A 20,817-nucleotide genomic window follows, 5' to 3' on the forward strand; every position below is an offset into this window, starting at 1 on the left:
CACCTCCCTCCTGGTCCCGGCTCGCCCTCCCTTCCTTCGCTCTCCCCCTGGCGCTCAGGGGGCTTGCCGCTACGCACCGGGGCGGGGGCAGGCGCGGAGGGCGAGAGGAGCGGCGGCGTCGAGGCCGGGCCGGGAGGGAAGGGGGCGAATGTGTATTGGTGTATGTGCTGGTGTGTGTGTTGGTGCTGATGGAACTCCGCCCGCAGTGGCGAGCCCGGGCCCCCTGAGGCCGCGGGCCGCTCCGAGCTCTGGACCAGAAAACGCGTGTTCAGCTCTTTCCTGAGCAGCTCGTGATCTACAAGAGAAAAAGAGAGAGAGACACAGAGGCGTCGGCCGTGAGTCCCGGCGGGCGGGCGGGGGGCAGATATTCACCTGGCACTCCCTGTTTCGGCAGGCCATGCTGTGGGTGTTTTCTACGTGAGGACTCAAGGGTGGAGGTAAGAGGGATGCCTGTGACAAAGTACCAATCAGAATCCCCGAATGAGGCTGGCAATACATGATTGGTTGGTTGAATGAAATCAACAGGCTGGTATCTAAAGACAAGAGAGAACACCATGAGTCATCCCAGCAGAAAACAAGGGCCGTCCTCCCCCGCCCCGCCCCCGAGAGGGCTCCCCTGGACCCCCCAGAATGGCCCTCTGCCTGCCCCTCGAGGGAGGACCCCCCAGAATGGCCCTCTGCCTGCCCCTCGAGGGAGAGCCCCCCAGCCAGGCCCTCTACCCCAAGGAATGAGCTGCCAATGACATTGCTCACCCAGGGAGGTGCACTGCCACAGAGACCCCCCCACCCGCCCCTTCCAACGCTTGGCATACAGGTATCTTTGCTGACATGTTGGGTGGGGCTTGGGGTGTGGCCTCCCTCCCCTTTCCCCCTTTCTTTACTCTTCCAAGGCAGTTAACAATTTTCCCTGAGATTCCCCAACTCAGGGGGGAGCCCTGCTGGGATCTCCCTCTTCTGGGTAAAGAGCTAATTTAAACTTTGAAAGCTCCTTCTCCTTTGGGGAATAAAAGGCTTCTTGAACCCGCCCCAGAACGGGCTCCCCAACAAGCCCATCCCCCCGGGAAGTTGTTCCTTCAGGAAAGGTTTCTAGGGACAGCTCTTGTCCCAAGAAACATGGACCCCCTGATACTCCCAGCACTCCCTCAGGTTCTCTATTCAGAAGAGGGGAGCTCTGGGACCCACAACCTAGTGAAAGAACTCTTAACTTCCCCCACAGATCCTCATCTGGGTAAAAACAAAACCAAGTTCACCTGTCCAGGTATCCCTTACCCCTCCCCTGCCAGGATGATACAACACGTACTAACTAGTTCACCATCCCAAACCAGGACCAACACAGATCATCACTGGGGGAGAAATCCTCCTCTGACTTCTTTACCTGGGAGCTCTCTCCCGGCAGCCCCAGGTGCAGGGAGAGGTTCCTGGCTGCTGGGGTCAGTGTCTTTCTCAGACTGCCTGCCTCTGAGGGACTCCTCACAAGCAAAGCCCCACGCTAGTCTCTGACTGCTAGGGTTGTGTGCATGTGTGAAGTATTGGTGATTCGGGGGGAAAGATTCCGGGAGCAGAAAGACTGGGTTAGAGTCTGAGGACATAGATCTCAGTTCTGACCCTTCTCTGGGCCTCCGTTTCCTCATCTATAAAATGGGGGGGGCGGGGAAGGGGTTCAGATGAGATGATATCAGAGGTACTCTCCAGCCCTAAAAACTAGGCTTTGGATCTCTTCCTAGTCTCTGACCCAGTTCAAGGCCAGCCAGCCAGGGACCCTGGTCAGGGGAACCGTCCATGGAGGACGGGCCAGTCTCTATGGGTAAGTCCTCCCCCCATATCAGGTTTAGGATCTGCCAGCCCTCTAACTGCCCATCTTTGCGGGGGGCTCCCTGGGGACATACCGGCTGGGTGTCCGGGGATAACCAGGCTGTTGGTGGGGAGCGACGGGGGAGGGGGCAGCGTGGGGGGGGCAGCAAACATGGCCGCCGCGTGGTGCTGATGCTGAGCTTGGGAACGGAGCGCAAAGTGCGAGGTAGCAAGGTTGGAGATGGACAGAGGCAGGGCTGGGCCCGGCCCGTGGGGGGACAGTGCCACGTGCTTGGGAAGGCCGAGGCTGGCTGCGCTGCTGGCGCTGCTGCTCCTGCTGGGGGGACGGGAGGGGAAAGGACAGAGGGATGGGGAGGGGAAAAGGTCAAAGAGTGAGGAACAAAGATGGAGAGATGGAGGGTGGAAGGAGAAAGAGATGGGGACAGAGAGGTTGGGATGGATAGAGGCCAAGAAAGTGGTGGGAAGCGGACAGAGGAGAGAAGAACAAGGATGGGGGAACGGGACAGTTGAGAGAAGAGGCAGTAAGAGGGTGAAGGGGAAGGATGAAGAGGGAAAGAGACAGGAGATGCCCGAGTCAGGGAGGAGGCCATGGAGACAAAGGAAAGACAAGTTAGTTCACTGGACCCTGAAATGGGGCTGACCCCCCACCCCCTACCGCCCTGACCCAGCCCTCCCCCTGCTATCCTGTCCCGGGTCTGCTTTCCCCATGGTAGGCCAGTCCCCCCACCCTGAGGTCCCTCCCCAGATGAGGATGCCAACCTTACCTGAGGCTGTGCAGGCCGTTGTGTGTGGCCGGGGGGTGGCTGGGGTAGGTGCCCAGAGGGGGCCCCACGTGTGCTGGGGGTGGGGCCCGGGGCTGTGGGGGTGCAGGCTGCAGTTGCTGAGGCTGTGGAGTGAGGCGGGGTGGGGGAGGGGCCTCCTTCTTCACCAAGGGGCTGGCTCGGGTGCTGGAGGGGGGGCCTATAGGAACTGTGGTGACTGTGGGGGTTGGGGGACTGGGCACAGGCGGCAGAAACGGGGTGTCGGTGCTCAGCTCCCGGCTCCGCTCCAGCCCTGAGACCTTAGGCCCAACAGGAGCCTTTGCCTCGGGCTTCTCACTCAGCGAGAAACCTGGAAGGGAGACAAGAGGGTGAGCCACCGTGGCTTGACCCCAGAATGGAGCATACAGGGACCCCAATCCCAGCCTCACGAGGAGGACAAAGTCTCCTGGGAAAGCACAGGGACACGGGATCCAAGCCCTTAGCACAATGAATCACAGCAGACTGCCATGGGGACCCTGGGGGTTGGGGTGCAGTGAAAGATTATTGGGGGAAGCTGGGGGGCAGGGTGGGGGTAGTTAGGCTAGGTGCTGGACTCCCCCCACCCCTGGGCTCTCTGAGACCCTGAACTTGCTTTTTTTTTTTTAGCTTTTGCAAGGCAATGGGGTTAAACGGCTTGCCCAAGGCCACACAGCTAGGGAATGATTAAGTGTCTGAGGTCACATTTGAACCCAGGTCCTCCTGACTCCGGGGCCTGTACTTGCTTTTAAAAATCACTGCTGTCAGGGCGGCTAGGTGGCGCAGTGGATAAAGCACCAGCCCCGGAGTCAGGAGGACCTGGGTTCAAATCCGGTCTCAGACACTTAATCATTCCCTAGCTGTGTGGCCTTGGGCAAGCCACTTAACCCCGTTTGCCTTGCAAAAATCTAAAAAAAAAAAAAAAGCATTGCTGTCTTCCATATTTCTCTCAAAATTGTTTTACTGTTTTGAGAAACGTGCAGCTTCTAAACGACCACAAGAAGCAAGTTAATTAGAAGGGATGTAAAGGAAGACCAAATGGGTCCTGAGGGAGGGGCTGAGGAATGCTCCCACCAGGCACCTTTCCAGCTTCCTAGATCCAGGATTGGAGTCAGTCTGGCCTGGAGACCCGAGCCCAGGGCCCCTTTGCTTCTTTTCCTAGATCCTGGTCTGGGCCTGGACCAAGAAGGTCTTAAGAGTCAAATGTTAATGGACAAACTGGTAAAAATAGTCCCACGGTAAGTTCAGAGGAGGGACGGGTAGCAGCCAGCCGGCATGGTCAAGGGAGACTTCAAAATGGCAGAGAGCTACTCTCTCTGCCCAAGGTCACACAGGCAGTCACTGGGAGATGGGGTTTTCAACTCAGGTTCCCTGAATTCAAACCTACTGATCTTTTGCTAATCCACTCAGGGATCCCCTACTCTATCAGAGGAAGAAATGACTAGGGGGTCCCTAATAGCCTGGAGACCTGGTTGAGCTGGTGGGCTTTACTTAATCAGTAAGTGACCCCAGAGTGGAACTATCACCCATATTAGGGATTATGAGAAGTGGGCACGGACCCCAGACCCTCTTGGAGAAAGACCTTGACTCTGGAGTGCATGAAGGGGAGTGATGTGACCCAAGTCAGCCTTCCTTAGTCTGTGCTCACCCTTCTCCGGATCCCTCTGGCCTCTCTCTGCCCATGACAGATTTCTCCTGCCCAGACCCAGTCTGGCTCCTCACAGCTTTACTGGTCTCTGGAGCACTGTCCTAAGCTTCTACCTAGTGATCCCAATCCTTTTAATCTGCTTTCTCCTCTCACTTCAAGATCCCACTAATTGAGTCTGAACCCCCACTTCCTGGGGCTGGTGGAGTACAAAATAGATTGGCTTGCAGATTTAGTGCTGGAAGGTACCCCAGAGACCACAAAACCCACCGCCCTCATTTTACAGGTATGGAAATCAAGTCCCTTAGGTGTACAATCATAGGAACACAGATTGAGAGCTACAAGGCTCTGGTCTGACCCCTTCATCTGACTGATGAGGAAATGGGGACTCATAAAAGATCAAAGAAAAAGACTTTTTTCAGTGTTTTGAGGGATTTGATCTGGTGGGGTCTGTCTTTCTGAACCCCAACCTATTATACAGAACTACTTCCTAAAACCAAATCCTTGGACTTTTTTTGTAACCTTATGACACCTAGTCCCTCTTTTTTTTGGCAAGGCAATGGGGTTAAGTGACTTGCCCAAGGTCACACAGTTGGTGAGTATCAAGTGTCTGAGATCAAATTTGAACTCGGGTCCTCCTGACTCCAGGGCCAGTGCTCTATCCCCTGTGCCCCCTAGCTGTCCCCAGCTATTCCCTCTTTCTGGGTACTCTGCTCTTGGCTTCAGGACATGGTTTTCTTTGGTGGCTCTTCCTCTACCTCTCTGACCCCTTCCCAGGTTTCTCCTCTCTACCCCACTTAACCAGCATGGGCTTTCCAAGGTGCTGTCTTCTTTCTCTACATTTACACTTTCATCTTCCTAACATCCACACTTTTGGTTTCAATCCTAATTTCTAAGCAAATTATCTTTATATTGACTGCTCCTGTCCCAAGACTCCCTCCCTCCCAGAAAGCTGTGGTCCATAAGTCCACCTTTTCTCCCACCAGTCCCTCAAATGAATTCATCCTCCTCCTAAGAAACCTGTTCCTTTCCTTGCAATCTTCTATTTCTTCCAATCCTGTTGCCACTGTTTCCAATTAAATTTCAGTTGTCTTTGCATATGGGATTGGTGAGCAGAAAGGGGAAGGAGAAGAAGTCAAATCCAACCTCCAGATTGGCTGCCAGACCCAGCTTCCACAAAGTGTTTCTATGCAAACTCCCTTGCTCAAGAATCTCCCATGCTTCCTACTGCCTGAGAGAATATTCCTGTTGGGATTCAAGACCCTCTGCCATTTAGCCCAACACAAACTAGGCAAAGTTTGGCATTCTTAAAACACTCCTTAGAGACAATATGCCTAAAGATCCTCCTTCTACTCAAACTGCCTCAAGGAGTGCTGTAACTCCTATGCTGAGATAAACCCAAAACTAACATTTACTTGTGCTTTAAGGTTTAACAAAGCACTTTATAAATATCAACTCATTTGGCTCTCACAATAACTCCAAGGTAGGTGCTATTATTATTTCATTTTATAAATGAGAAAACTGAGGCAGAGGTGAAGTGACTTGCCCATAGTTGGTAAATGTCTGAGGCAGGATTGAAGTCCAGGTCTTCTAGACTCTAGGTCCAGTACCCACCTGGCTGCCCTAGTGTGCCAATGAGAGTCTTGTAGTTGGTAGGGACCTTAGATGCCATCTGGTTGTCCAATCCCATGCTAGCTCTCTAGCTAGGGAAAGCTAACACTACTCAGGCAGTACATCATCCTTTGAGATGTTCTAGTTCTTTTTAAAGTCTTCCCCCCCTTCTTAAATTGAACCAACAGCTATACACCTCAGCACCTTTGACCAACCGTTCTTAGTTTTAACCTCTGGGAACAAGGATAATCTCTCAACCACATGATGGGTTTTCAAATCATTGAAGACAGAATGAATACTCCCTCCCCATCATCTTCTCTTCTATAGTCTTCAAGTGATCCTTACTAACATCCTACTTAACTTCCTCTGTATACTTCTTCTCCAGTTCTATATCCTTCCTAAAATGTGGCATCCAGAAAACTCATTCCACATGGACAGAGGTTCCCTATTCCTACTTGGGATGCCTCTCTCTTAAATGGCTCCCTAGACTGTAATGAGCTTTTTTTTGGCTCATAGTCCATTAAGCCCCTCATTTTGTTTTCAAACTGCTCTCTCACCATATTTCTTCCATCTTGTACTTTCTAAACTGATATCTTGAACCAACAGATAGACTTTGCATTTGTTCTGATAATTATCAGCCCAGCATCTTAGGCTGTTGAGATTCTTTCTGATCCTTCATCTGCCTTCCCATGTGTTTTCCCTCCCAGTTTTGTGTGACCTCTTATATTGATAAGGATGCCAACTAAGAAATACCAATTTTGAAAAGAAAAATGCTGAACAGTACAATCCCAAAGGCAACCCCCCCCCAAGGGCACTTCATTGCAGACCTTTTAAACAGACAAAGAATCACTCTCTGCAGTTAGCCATTCAAATGAACAGTCATCCAGGCCACATCCCTCTATCCCATCTATTCAAACACTATGTAAAACTTTGCTCAAAAGCTTTGCTACTACCTCTAAAAATTGTACATATAGCTTTCCCATGACCTGCTAGTCTATTATCCTCATCCAAAAAGAGAAACAAGGTTATCCTGGCATGACCTGTCTCAGATGAAGCTGGGTTGGCTCTTTGTGACCATCACTTCTTTTTCTCCATGTTCACTAACCATCACTTCAATAGTATGTTCTAGAATTTTTCAAATAACTGAAGTCAACCCCACTGGCCTAGCATATGCAGACTCTGTTCTTTCTCTTTTTTAAATCAAGGCCGCACCTGCCCTCCTCTAGGCCTCGGGGTAGTTCTTTCATTTGCCATATCTAAGCAGTTCATCTGAGACTGGGGATGGGAAATGATCCAAGGCAGCCAGGTGCTCTCCTACTGTCTCTTTACTTATATGGTATCCATTCTCCATTAGCCATGTTCTGTACTTTCTAGTATGACGATTCCTGATATAGATAACAAGAGAACCCAGTAGCTCTGCCTTCTCTTAAGGAAAAAAAAATGAATGAAATGCTTATTTTAATTTAGGTTTTTAATTAGCTACAGCAAAGTTCACCAAGAAGGCTCTGATGGGGGCAGGGACTTATGCCATATGGTAAGAGAGGACCAGGTCTCCTTTTACCTACATCTTCTCCCCAATAACAATTAATGTAGAAGGGTATCCTAGGTAATTATGGTAGGATAGCATGTAAAAAGCAGGTCAGACAGTTCCTACCAGCAGAGAATGAGTCCTGGGAGGACAAACCCAAACCTCACCTCTCCCCTATCCACAACTAGTTCTGTAACCCAGGGTTGTAAATAAAAAGGGCAGAGCTCATGCCTCTTAGTTACTGAAAATGCAATTAAACTGGGTTGGAATCTTTGGGGGCAATGCAGGTAACTGGGCTAACCTAGGTACAGGTGAGATGAATGAACCTCTGTGTGTACACACACACAAATCTTTCCCCTTGATGCCCCTCCGCTGCTTCCCATCTGGTACTACCTCCCTCAACACATCTGATGCCTGGATGCTTTAAATCAAAAACCAATTTTAGCTGGCGCACTCCTGATGAATAATTAAACAGGCTGGATCTCTGGTGGTATTGCTCCAATTCATTCTAGAGGCTTTGACAGGGTTGTTTGCTTTTACCTTTCTCTGTCCTGGGACTCAAAAAAGTCCTGTTGGATAGAAGCAACAACCCTCTCCAGGAAAAGGCAAAACCTCAAGGCTCAGTGGGACAAATGGAGATGGCCACCCTGGGACCTCCCAGGATGGGGTGAGGCAGGGGTATGTGACATCTCTTACCTTTACTAGCTGCTGGAGCGAAGAGTTTCTCGGAGCCTATGGAGGCCTGAAACACAGGAAGGAGGAAATGTTAGAGTGCTTTCATGGGTCTTTGAATCCATCATCCTATGCCCTCCTCTGACTCCAGGCTTTCCCCCATTACTTCCTGGGGTGTGATAGGAGAAGGCTCAGAGTCTGAAGGCCTGGTCTGAGCCTCTGTGTTCTCTGGGGAAGAAAAGACCATGTGTCACCTAAGGAAAAGTCTACCAACATCCCTATTTCCTCATGTGGATCCTTCTAGGTCTGCAAAAGACCCTATGGAATGGTCCACACTGGTGGGAACACACCCAATGGCCCCTCTTCCCCATATACAGTGAATAAATTGAATAAACTCAGTTGTGACAACTCTGTCCCTCCCCATTCATAATCTGTTTGCCTTGTTCCAGGGAGTCTTCCAAAACTGATCATAAACAGCACAGTTGCTTAGCTCCGAGTCAATTAATAAGCATTTATTAAATGTCCTCATGCATAAGACACTGGGGATGTAAAAATTAAAAAACAAAACACATAAGAACTGAAACTCCTTGCCTTCCAGAGTGTACAGTCTAGCAGGAGAAACAATTTGGAAGTTTCATGCTACTCTTGGGCAAGAGTATGGACTTGGTGGCCCAAAGATATCTTCTATCCAACCATGGGAGTCTTGGTGTCAATATCTCCCCCCCACCTCCAACATCACAGATGCAGGTGGAAGGAGTGGGGGATTCTGTTTCCTCCTCTTCACCCCAAGCAACCAGTCAGATGGTGGCCCAGTTTCTAAACCAAATCTTGTGAAATTCTCTCCTCCCCTGCTTTCCTTTAGAGTCATCAACAGCACTGGGGAGACTCCTCAATTCTGTTTGGACAGAAACCTCAGGGCAGCTAGGTGGCGCAGTGGATAGAGCACCGGCTCTGAAGTCAAGAGTACCCGAGTTCAAATTCGGCCTCAGACACTTAATAATTGCCTAGCTGTGTGGCCTTGGGCAAGTCACTTTAAGCCCATTGCCTTAAATAAAATCTTAAAGTCACAGAATCTCAAGAGTAGGGTAGTAGGCCCTTAGCATTTAAGCTGGACCCTCTCCCATCCAGAATCAGAAGCTTTCTATAGCCAGACTTTGCTTGGATATCTCCAATGATGGATGGGGAGCTCATTACATTTAGACTAGCTTATTCCAAAACTCTTTCCAGTAGAAAAGTTTAACTTATATAAAACTGAAATCTGCTTTCTTATAATTCCCCCAAGTGTTTCTAGTTTTGCCCAAAGGAGCCAAAGGGAACAAATTTATCATCTCTTGTTCACCTGATGGTCCTTGAGATAAATGAAGACTGATTTCATCTTCTCTCCCTATCCAGGCGCTTCTCTTCCTGGGTTCCTTAAGCCCACTCTACATATGGCAGGTTTTTACAATGCTTTCACATCTTGGCTGCCTTCCTCTACCTGCTCGAGCTTGTCTAGAGCTTTCCTAAAATGGAATTCCCTGGCTGATGTTATCACTACAAGCTTGAAAAGATGACAGATAAAGGCTGGAATGGGAAAGTAGTTTAAAGGTCTCTATCTAAGACTATTTCTTTCTACCACTCTAAACAGGAGAAAGTGTGACCAAGAGTAGAAGCAGGGGAGCTTTAGGGGAGAGAAGGCAGCTCAGCTTTGGTTAATGTTATACACCATTCAGAAAGGTAATGTCTTCTATGACCTGCCTGGAGTAAAACACAGGATATGAGAAAGTAGACAGCCCCCCATTATTTTTCTGAATGAACAAATCTCAGACTAGACCCAGTCACCTTCAACTGTCAAATATGCCCACATTCATTCTGCAAGCCATGGATCATAGCAGAGCAAGGATCTGACATCAAAGCTGGGGTTTTCTCTCATATATCAAAAGACAGCTGAGGTCCAAGGTCAGCCTAGGTATTGGCTGGAGACAAGTCACAAAGACTTGCCCTTTGCCCCATAGTTCCTAAATAGCAATCCAGGGACCTGGGATCTTGTAGGAGAGTCAGGCTATCATCCTTCAGGACATACCCAAGTTCAGAGCTAGAGATAAGTCACCAGCTTGTCACCACTAGGGTTTTTCATTAAGAATAGACATCTAACTAACTGGATTAACTAACTAACTGGATGCAGAAAAGGGATTGGACCTGTTTTGCTTGGTTCCAAAGGGTGGAAGTTATAGCTTGTCTCATAAGAGCAGTCCTGCAGTATAATGGATTACTCTCGGAGGCAGTGGGCTTCCCCTTCCTTGGGTTTTCAAGCGCAGGATGGGCAGGTATGTCATAGATGGGGTTTCTTTCCCATAGGGGTTGAAGGAGTTGGGTGCTGAGGTTCCTTCCAAATCTAAATTCTGTGACTGAAGGGCCTAACAAGTTTGATGGCCACTCTACATTATTAGCAGATGTGATGTAGGCTTCAAAATGGAGGCAGAAGCTAAGCATTAGCCAATACCAGGGGGGCACAAATGAGTATGGGATAGAGAATCACAGCTTCCAAGCAGGGAGAGATGGGGATGGGACTCGGAACCACTGTGGCCTGGTTTTACTGGGACAACAATCAAGGGGTTCACACACTGGCTAACAAGGCAGATTTATTAGTGACTTGGGAACTGATCAGTTTACAACACTGGGTTGTGATTTCATTCAGCAAAACACAAAAAGGGCAGTAACAATGATGAGATTTCTATAGCTTTTAGAGATGGTTCTATTATTAATCATATATTAAATTATATTATTTATATAAAATAGTTTATATTATTACAAGATCCTAGATTTAGAGATGGGAGGGATCCCAGGAAACATCTGGTTCAACCCATTTTACAGATGAGGATACTGAGGACCAAAGTTTAAGTGATTTGTCCAAGGCTGCCCATACAGAAAGAGTTCAACTACTTAGGCTATATAAACCTAATAGGTTTCTCCCACATCAATCTTATGTTGTTAGCACCCCCACTTTACAGACAACACAACAGAGATTGAAGGAAGAGTATGGGAGGAAAAAATAACAACTGATCATACTAGGCAGCTTAGTGGCAGTTAGTAGAGCACTGGACCAGGATGACCTGGCTGCAAAACCCTACCAGTTATGTGACTCTGGGCAACTCACTCCACCTAAGCGTGTCATCTGTAAAATGGGCAGAATCTCAGTACATACCTTCAGGGCTGCTGTAAGGATCCAAATGTTGTATTTGTAAAGTACTGTGCAGAACTTAAAGCTCTATGTAAATGATAGCTATTTAGTGTCATTATTATTATTGTTGTTGTTGTTGTTATTTTAATAAGTCTAGAAAGGTAAGCTGGAGTAAGATCATGACAAACAGAAGTTGATATTTTATCCAGGAGGCAATGGGGAGCCACTGTAGGTTCTTGAGCAAAGAAGTAATAGGGCTGGGAGAACCCCAGATCTTGGATCATTAGCCATGGGGTGTTTTTATACTGCCAGGGGACACCCAAATGACAGCATCCTGCAGGCAAGGTAGAGATACAGGTTTGGAACTTGAGGGGAGAGGGTTAGGCAAGAGAATGCCTTGCCTCTTATCTCCCTGGAAGGCCACCCCCCCCCCCAGCTCAACTTCTTTCACTGAGTCACTGGCATCATGTAACAAGAACCCCAAGGGCACTTTGGAGCTGGGATGAGAAAAACATGCATCATGCCCTGCTGGGCTGCGTGCAGGGATTGATGAACCCCAAGTGACAGTTTATAAAGACCACAGTTAATCCAGAGAACCAGGAACTGGACCAAGTTCTGACAAACCCCATGAGAGAAAGGTGGGGATTGAGGAGTTCACAGGCCTTGGAGTGAAAGGGACCTCAAGAGGGCTAGAGAAGTCCACCCCTCCCATTTTATGATGAGAAAACAGGGGTGTGTGTGTGTGTGTGTGTGTGTGTGTGTGTGTGTGTGCGCGCGCGTGTGCACGTGCACGCACGCACATGCTGGGAGGAGGGGGTTAAGTGTAGGATGATTTCTTTCCTGAACCCAGGTCCCCCAGGAGGGAGGTGGCTAGAAGAGTTCATGGAGGTACTTGTTAGACGTGGGTTGGGAGGGGGATGGGGAGAGTTTAGGAAATTAGGAGAAGATAGGGGTGCAGATGTAGAGTTGTTCATGCTCATGTTAAGTCTGGATCATAAGCACAGTATGTGATACACAACAGATTCTGGATAAATGCTTGCTGATTTTTTGGGAAGAAATCAAAGATCACGGATCTAGAGGAAGGGATCATGAGAGTAAGTTGCCTTTGGTAACAGAGAAGAAGAGAGAGGGAGAGAGACAGAGATAGAGTTTGTGTATAGGTATAAATCCCCCCCCCCCCCCAGGCCTGAGTTTCAGTTCCCCACCGGACTTCCTAAAGGGGAAGGGGCGACGGCCCTATGCTCAAGTAGCCTGCAAGGATGTGAGAGATGTGAGAGAATCCATTCATATGTAGGCAAGAACATGTGCATTCATTCACATGGGGCTGCAGCCCAGCTTGGGAGGCTGCACAGGCCTCACGATGATTCTCCTTCATGTATTAGGAGACGACAGCCTATCCAGAAACCAGCCAAAGAAGGACCTATACCCCAAATCTATACCCCCTAAACTACTATTCCTTCCAAAAGCAAAATCACTCATCCTAGAAGCTCTCCAATGTGCCACCCTAGGACTGCCTATGGGATGACATCACAGAGATGCTGAAGAAGGATACTCATACTCAATAAAATATAGACAGGTATGCTAGGTGTGACCCCCCCCACACACATCATCACCACTAACATTTATACAGTACTGACAACGTGCCTACATTGGCTACAAATATTTAAGCACAACTATTTTTCATTTGATCTTCACAACAACAATCCAGGGAGATTATGGTCTCCATTTTATAGAGGAGGAAACTTTTAGCAAACAGAAGTTAAAGTGACTTGCCCAGGGTGATATGTCCAGGCTGATGTTACTAGCATCTGAGTCTAGATTCGAATTCAGATCCTGATTCCTGATCTATTCATCAATTAATCACCTAGCTGTCCTGTCCAAATATGCATGTACATATAGGGCCTGTCTACATTCAGAAACACACAGCAGGACAAGCAGAGAAAGGCCTACATCAACCCCATCCTTGTGGTCCCTCCACAGGGCAGGTCTCCAGGCACCCGCCTGTTCAAGAATAACCATAGTTGTGAGCCCTGAGGTACAGCGTTCTGCAGGCAGTGCCCCCGCCCACCCCCAGGCTACAGCTAGCTAAGTCAGGTGCCACTGATCCTCAAACAGGGCCCCCACAAGGCAAACCAGGCCGGCGTGTGCATTTTCCCAATTACTAGGCTCTGGGGACACATTCCCCCACTTCAATTCTTTTCCCCAACCAGGTTCCTATTATCCCTCTCTCCAGCCACCCGAGGCCTCCTTTGTTTGTTTACAAAAGAAACTGCCAAATTAAAACCACTGCAGGAACTTTTTCTGCAAGGTTCCAGCCGAGCTGGAGCCGGAGGGTCCCCAAAGGTTTGGGGTGTCCTGTTCTCTCTCCTTCCTGACTCGTGGCTCCCCCACCCCCACTAGCTCAAGAACAGCTCAATTACTTCATTTTTCTTTTACTACCAGTCCTGGTTCAACCACTGGACCTCACTAAGGCCTGAAATGAAAAGCTCAGGGAAATTTGTATTAATGAGGCTATGTGGGCTCTTGGATGAGAGCTGCCCCTCAAGGAAAGGCGCTGGGTGGCAGAAGGGACTTGGATTCTTTTGGCCAGGCCTTCCTCCCTAGGGACCAGTGTTGGGGGTAAGAGTCTCCCTTCTCACCCGGGGCTTTTCTCTGGTTTGGTCCTGATGGCAGCCAGGGCCTCCCCAGGCCCAGTTTCTGTCTGCCCTTCTCAGACAGGTGCAGACACTGAGCCATGCCCACAGAAACCCTAGCTTATGGATGCTCCAGCTCTGGTGCACGGAACAGCCAGGGCTCAGACACTTCAATCAGTTTGTTGATTAACATTTATTAATGGAGTTGGGTTGGGCACAAAATAGACAAAAGAAAAGCAAAAACAGTCCCTTGCCCTCAAGGAGTTTTCATTTATACAAACAGGTATATACCAGACAGGGGAGTGGAAAGACGGTTTACCCTGGAGGTGGAGACAAAGAGCCAGGAATTGTCCATCATATTTATACAAAGCTTGGTTCATAAAGCTCCAGCTTAAAACAAGCCCAAGGAGGAGAGGGCAAAGTTATGATCTCCATTCTATGGATGAACCAAGAGAGGCTCAGGGGGCGTCACAAGCAGATGGTGGGGAGCTGTCAAGTGGACAGGCAATGAAAACAGTCCAATTTCTACTGAACTAAAGGAGTAGGTTTAAGCCTCAGCTTTGCCTCTAGCTGCTGAGAGTGTGGATAAGTCGTCTGCTTTCTGATTCCTCATCTGTAAATGACAGGGCTGAACCAACTGGCTTCCAAAGTTCCCTCCCAGAATTCCCTGATCTGATTGCTGATTGATTGAATCTGTGATCCTCTGACTGATAATTCCTAAGGAGCATCCAACTCCATAGATTTTACTGGACACAACATTTTGACTACCAACCTCATCCTCCAAGTCACCTTGAGAAATGCTGACTACTGAAAGATGAGTTGACTCCTAGAAAGAGGCATTGATTCCCATAGGGAATAGGATGAGAGAAGAGAATAAGCAAATCTGTCAAGCCAGACACTACACTAAATACTCAGGAAATATTATCTTATTTGATCCTCATAATAACTCTTTGAAGTAAGAGAAATGCTGTTATCTTCTTTTTACAGTTGAGGAAACTGATCCAATGCTAGCCTCTGAAGCTGGATTTGAACTCAGGTCTACGTCTCTTGGCCCAATGTCTCCTGGCTATTATTCCATATTCCCTGAGCCTGTCTTCCAAACTATATGATGAAACGGGTAGTTGATTTATAAGGTGTCCGCCAGCTCTAGAAATCTGAAACTCTTCTTTGCCCTCTGCAAGCAATGACTACCCAAACTAAAAAAGAGGAAGACCCAACGAGCTGAATAATCCAGATTATGAGACAAGGGAGCCTCTTTTGGAGAGAGGCTAGCTAAGCTCCCAAGGTCCTCTCATCCGCTCCCTTAGGCCCCTCTTTTTCTTTCCAAACCCTGCGGAGGATTCAGTTCAGACTTCATCCCTTCTCCACTACACATCAACGACACAGCATTTGCTACCAGGGTCAGAAATGCTAGCCCAACCCCTGGAAGGACTGGAGCTCAGATGAACAGATGTTCTCACATCTGTGAAGCCTTAATTACTCAGAGGGAAGCAAAGACGGCTAACGAAGGAGACAGTTTCTCTGTCACAGTCTAGTGTCTCCCAGCAGGCCATCAGCCAGGCCCCAAGAGTCCAACTTGAGGGAGGGCAAGGGAAGGGAGGGGCCTGGTCCACAGCCCAGCTTGGGGGGCTGTCAGGCAGGTTCTGGGACGGATGGTTTAGCCGTGGGGCTGTGGTGTTAGCTCCTCTGGCTACGGCTAAAAGGTCACTGGGTTAAAATCAAGCGAGATCTGGGTTCAAGTCATTAGCTGCAAGTGATTTTTCCTAGGCTTCAGTGAAGAGTGAAGACCTAACAATAATAGCCTTCATCATAACTTGTTGATGAATCAATGAGATATTACACATGGTGCCTGTAAACTTTCTTGAACTATACAAAAATCGGCTCTTAATATCAACAAGCATCATCCTGGTTGACTAGAAGATGAAGAGAACTCATCTGGGGACCAGTAGCCTGGGGAGGCGGGCAGGACATTAACCACGAATTTCAAATTCCAACCTTGCTATATCTGCTATCTCTGTGACCCTGGGCAAGCCTCTCATTCTGTCAGGGCCCCAGTTCTCTCATCTGTAAAATAAGAGAGCTAGATGAGCTAGAGCTTTCTTATGATAGGGGCTGCTCCAAATAGCTCTGCCTTTCCTTAGCCATGGAAGAGTAATTTGGATTTCCAGGGTCTAGCACAGTGGATGAAGGTTTGGACTTTGTGTCCAAGGAAGTCCTGACTACCAGCCTGGTGATAGTAAATGAATTGCTTCCTCTATCAGGCCTCAGTTTCCCCTTCTGTATAATTAAAGTGTTAGACTCCGTTGTTTCTAAGGTCTCTTCTGGCTCCAAAACTTGGATCCTATGATCCTAGAGCTGGAAGGGACAACACTATGTGATGGGTGCTGGGGCCAACTAACCCAATAATCCCCTCATTTTACAGATGAGGAAACTGAGGCTCAAGAAGGTTAAAGGACATGTTTCAAGGTCAGCTCTCAGGGCTGGAAATGACAGGTCAACACACAGTCCCCTGTGTCATGCTGCAGCAGAATGCTAGTGATGTCCACCCTCTGCTCCTCTGATCCAGTGGTTGACAGCATGGAGCATGACCCAAGAAGAGAGTACAAGGGAAAGAAGCATTCCAGTCTCTCCCTGCCCTTCCCATAAGGACTGCAAAGCATCAGAGATTCTGCAAGTGGGAAAGATTAGGACTTGTTCCTCTCTGTTAGCCCTCCATAGTCCTGCCCCTCTGGCATCTGGTGCCAGGGAACCCACCATGCCCAGGATTAATGAAATGAAGCCAGGCCTGGAATCAGAATTGAGAAGTGTTCCTTCTACTTATCTCTCTGAGCAGAGGCAGGGTCATTGGGCTGATAACGAGCAAAGAGCCTCTGGGGACAGCTTGACTCAATGGGGTGACCTTTACTGCCAGCCAAGCTCCCCTACCTCTCATCCCCCATATCGGGGAGGATGTGCCTCGGGTGGCTGCCTCTGGGAGTCAGCTTCTGCTCCCCTGCCCACACTTGGGAGGATGCAGACAGGGATGACCTCAAGAGGGACCCCCATCTTCTCAGGGCTGACCCAAGCAACTCAATTCTTTTCAACTCCACCTCACAGCTCCTCTTTACATATGGCTTTTTCCCAATAGAAGGTAAGCTTCCAGAGGGGACTATCTTTTTTTTTTTTTAGGTTTTTGCAAGGCAGTGGGGTTGAGTGGCATCCAAGACCACACAGCTAGGTAATTATTAAGCATCTGAGGCTGGATTTGAACTCAGGTCCTCCTGACTCCAGGGCTAGTGCCACCTAGCCACCCCAGAGGGGACTATCTTGCTAACTGATTGGTATCCCCATCACTCAGCACAGTGCCTAGAGTACAAGGCTGTCCGACAAAGGCCAAGATGTGCAGCCATGTGGCAAAATAGACACAACAATGGGCTTGGTGGCAGGAAGACCTGCGTTCAAATTCAGTATCAGACATTGTGACCTCTCCGTGCTTCAATTTCCTCCTTCCCCCTTCCTTCCAGGGAGGGGTTTGGATTTAAAAGACCCTTTTAGCTCTAAATCTATGACTTTGGAGGTTCAGATCTTCCATCTAAGAGAATCTTAGGGTTTAAACCTCTAACCCTGGCCAAGTCTTACTTTAGAGCTTCCAGAGCCTTCCTGGGGTCTCTAATGCTTCTGGGGAGTAGAGGAAGAGTCAAAGGGTAGAGAGTGGGTGGATGCTCACTTCTGGGGATGACTTCCAGATCTTTAGCTCTAACCTCAACTTCTCTCCCAAGTTCAGGACACCTGCACTATGATGTCCTAGAAACTCAACTAATTAATTCTGTCATACATTTACCAACCCCACTGGGCCCTGGGGCTACCAGGACAGAAATGAAATGGTCCCTGCCCTCTGGGAACTCATCTCCAGGGGACTGAGATCACTAGAGAGTTCACTAGCTTTACCCAGTGGAGGGACGAGGGAAGGAACGCTTGAGCTGAGTCTTCAGAGAAACCCATGTAAGGAGGAAACAGATTTTAGGCATGAGGACCAAGATCAATTTAACTGGAATAGAGAATAAACAGAGGAAAGTTCCAGACTGGGGAGAGTTTTGAACGCCAAGCTAAGGACTTGGTCCTTCATCCTAGAGGCAACTGGGAGCCATTGAGAATTTCTGAGCAGGGGAGTGACCTGGGCCTTTAGGAAGATGAATTTGGCAAACTTAAGGGAAGTATATAGATGAGGGGAGGCCTCTGTGTTGGTCTGTGCCAGCTGGGCACCTACTAGACAATAGCTTGGCAAGTGGAAAAAGAGCACTGAATTCACACTCCAAGAACCCAACTCTGCTGTGGATGCTCTCAATGTGACCTTGGGTAAGTCACTTTGAGTCTCCTGCCCTCAAGATGGGAGAAGATGCTAAGATTTCTTCTAGCCCCAACAATCTCGACTCCATCGACCTATAATCTATCAGTGACATTCACCTTCTTCGACACACATCACCCTCGGCTGCCCCTGTGCCATACTCTGCAGGGGTCAGAGCTGGGCTATCTTGAGGAAGGCAAATATTCCTTAGAGAGGGAAGATGGAATCCAGAGAAAAGAATACTGGCATCCGAAGATCAGGGATCTAGCACCAGTTAGTACTGTGTGCCTTTGAGAAAGTAACTTTCTCTCTCTACACCTATGTCTCTTGTTTTGCAAAATGGAATAATGGTAAATTCTCCCTTTCAACAAGTCCCCCAGAAAATTTTACTTAAACAATCTCATTTGAGTCTTAACCACAACTCTAGGATCAGTAGGTTTTAAAAATTTCTACATTATCAAGGAAGAGAGTGAGGGTCAGAGAAGCCCTATAATCTATTCAGGGTAACCCAGCTAGTAAATGTTTCTAAGTCAGGATTTGAACTGAGAGCTTTCCTGATTCTTCCTCAAGCACTATGCCTAGCTAGCTTTCTACTAACATTTATTTGTACGACCTGTCCTACTGGAAAGCCAGCTCCAACCCCTGGAATGAATCATTATCACTAATTAAGACCTTAATGCTTCAAGGGCTTACAGATGACAAGTGAGGCACCCAAGACAGAAAAGGTGGGTCCTGATCCCAGAGGAGTAAAGGGCCTCGGGAAGCTTTGCTCTCCCTGCCTCCATTCAGTCCAAAGTTAAAATCCAGCTCCAGACATTTGTCTTACACTTGAGTTTTCTCAACTGTAAAATGAGGACCAGAATAGTCCCTACTCCCTGTGACTGTGAGTAGTAAATGAGATGATACTATAAAGCACGTAGCCCACAGTAAATGACTATTTCCTTCTCTTCCCCTTGCTCCAACATAAGCACAGAGCTCACTTTGTCCTGTCCCCATGCCCTATCCAAGGACTCTGAGGTGGGAACATGGAGAAGACTTAGGAGGGGAGAAGGGAAGTCAGAAGTGCACCAGTCGACTCTCTGATACTAGTTAGTTATACAACCCTGTGTAAGTAATTATCTCCTTCCTAAAACTTCTGTTTTCTGATCTATAAAAGGTGGGAAGCAGTCCCTATGTCACAGAGTTATATCAGGTAATGGATATAAAGTGTGAGAGAAATAATGTCTCTAATTGTGATGACAGCTGAGTTCAGTCACAGGACCCATAGGAAGGTCTCTCCCTTCTTCAGTCTCCATCTGATGGTTTAGACTTGGTCGTGGGTCATTGTGTCTGTGTCCAGATTCCAGACTAGCAGGAGGATGGGGTGAGCCAGACACCGATTTCTCAGGGCCCAGAAGTTTGGCTCTGGCTCTTCTGGAAAGAGTTTGGCCATCAAGGACCCTGTCCATAAGTTTAGCCTCATCTGGTTAGCCCTGGAAACCAGACCCTTTAAAGGTTGTTCTTACTTTAGGCCTCTGTGAATACTCAGATCTGTCCTTGGTCAAACACACTCAGAAGCAGTGAGGAACAATGGAAAATAGATGTGGAGTCAGAAGACTTGGGTTTGAATCTCACCCAGGCCACTGTCTAGCTGGTAGATGCTGGACAAGTCATTTCAAGTCAGTGCCCTGGTCACACAAACCCCACAACCAACCAGTCTTTTTCCCCCAAGGAGCTTTGAGTCATTTCCCCCAGAGACCAGTAAAACTGTGAGGCCTTTCTTCAGCTCCAAAGGGCTCATCTCTCTGGCAATGCCATTGTATTGACTTGGTAAATTCTACCAGATCCTCCCTTTCACCAAGCCCTCCTGTTTCAATCCAAGATCAATGGCCCTCTTCATCCCTTCCATCCCATCTAGGCTGGACAGGGACCACTTCCTCACTTTTCTCCTGCTAAGAGATGGCTCCTGATCTGACCACAATCTGAGGTTTCAGATTTGCCTTTTCTTTGTGGAACTGCTCTCTGGTTTTTGTGTTCAACTTCAAAGGGCTCAGCAGAGATCACACTGGGAGACACTCATTCTACACGGGGTCCAGTCCTGACTTACTGACCCCAGCCAGGAAACCAGCAAGTCCTCCTCATCAGAGCTGGGGTGAGGCAGCGGGGGGCCGGCAGGAGAGAAGCCAGCCTGGGCCCATGAGGAGCTCACATTCTGATGGGGGGGGGGAGGGGGAAGAGATTGAATAGGCAGATGGTGTACAAGGTCAGGTATGATGTAACGTGAGCTGGTGCGGTTCAGACGATTTGGCAGCCCAGCAAGGCTTCTCGAAGGAACAAAGCCAATGTTATCTTGAGAGGGGCCTGGCTTCCAGGAATAAGGAAGTGATAGTCCCGATGCACTCTGCCCTGGTCCGACCTCATTTAGAGTGCTATGCTTGGTCTGAAAATGGTATTTCAGGAAGGGTATTGAAAAGCTGGATAGCTCCCAGAAAAGGGTGACCAGAAGAGCAGAGGGTTCCAGCTGCCCTCTCCCAGAAGAATAAAAATTGAGTGCAGACCATCCAGTTTTTATCTTTCTAGGCCTGGTCTTTACAAGCAGCTAATGCTTACTGAGGTGAATAGAATGCCACTGGGGTTGGTAGAAAGAACAGAGGATAGTTAGCCTAGAGAAGACTCG

At 48.4% G+C, this 20,817-nt stretch overlaps 1 protein-coding gene across 15 annotated transcripts in view; it reads right to left on the reverse strand.

Annotated features, from left to right (window-relative positions):
• The window catches only part of FBRSL1 (fibrosin like 1), a 289,992-nt gene that overhangs the window by 22,016 nt on the left and 247,159 nt on the right, over window positions 1-20,817 (reverse strand). For 9 of the 15 annotated variants that reach the window (XM_074205181.1, XM_074205190.1, XM_074205185.1 and 6 more), the window contains 4 exons: window positions 8,069-8,114; window positions 2,577-2,922; window positions 1,887-2,128; window positions 78-295 (listed from right to left, as the gene is read on the reverse strand). In XM_074205181.1, the coding sequence (XP_074061282.1) occupies window positions 78-295; window positions 1,887-2,128; window positions 2,577-2,922; window positions 8,069-8,114 (852 nt within the window). Of the gene's footprint in view, window positions 1-77; window positions 296-372; window positions 534-1,886; window positions 2,129-2,576; window positions 2,923-8,068; window positions 8,115-20,817 lie in introns of all 15 variants that reach the window. The other 6 variants (XM_074205188.1, XM_074205183.1, XM_074205187.1 and 3 more) reach the window with 2 other exon arrangements.

The sequence above is a fragment of the Macrotis lagotis genome, chromosome X (genome assembly GCF_037893015.1).
Source record: "Macrotis lagotis isolate mMagLag1 chromosome X, bilby.v1.9.chrom.fasta, whole genome shotgun sequence".
NCBI lineage: Eukaryota > Metazoa > Chordata > Mammalia > Peramelemorphia > Peramelidae > Macrotis > Macrotis lagotis.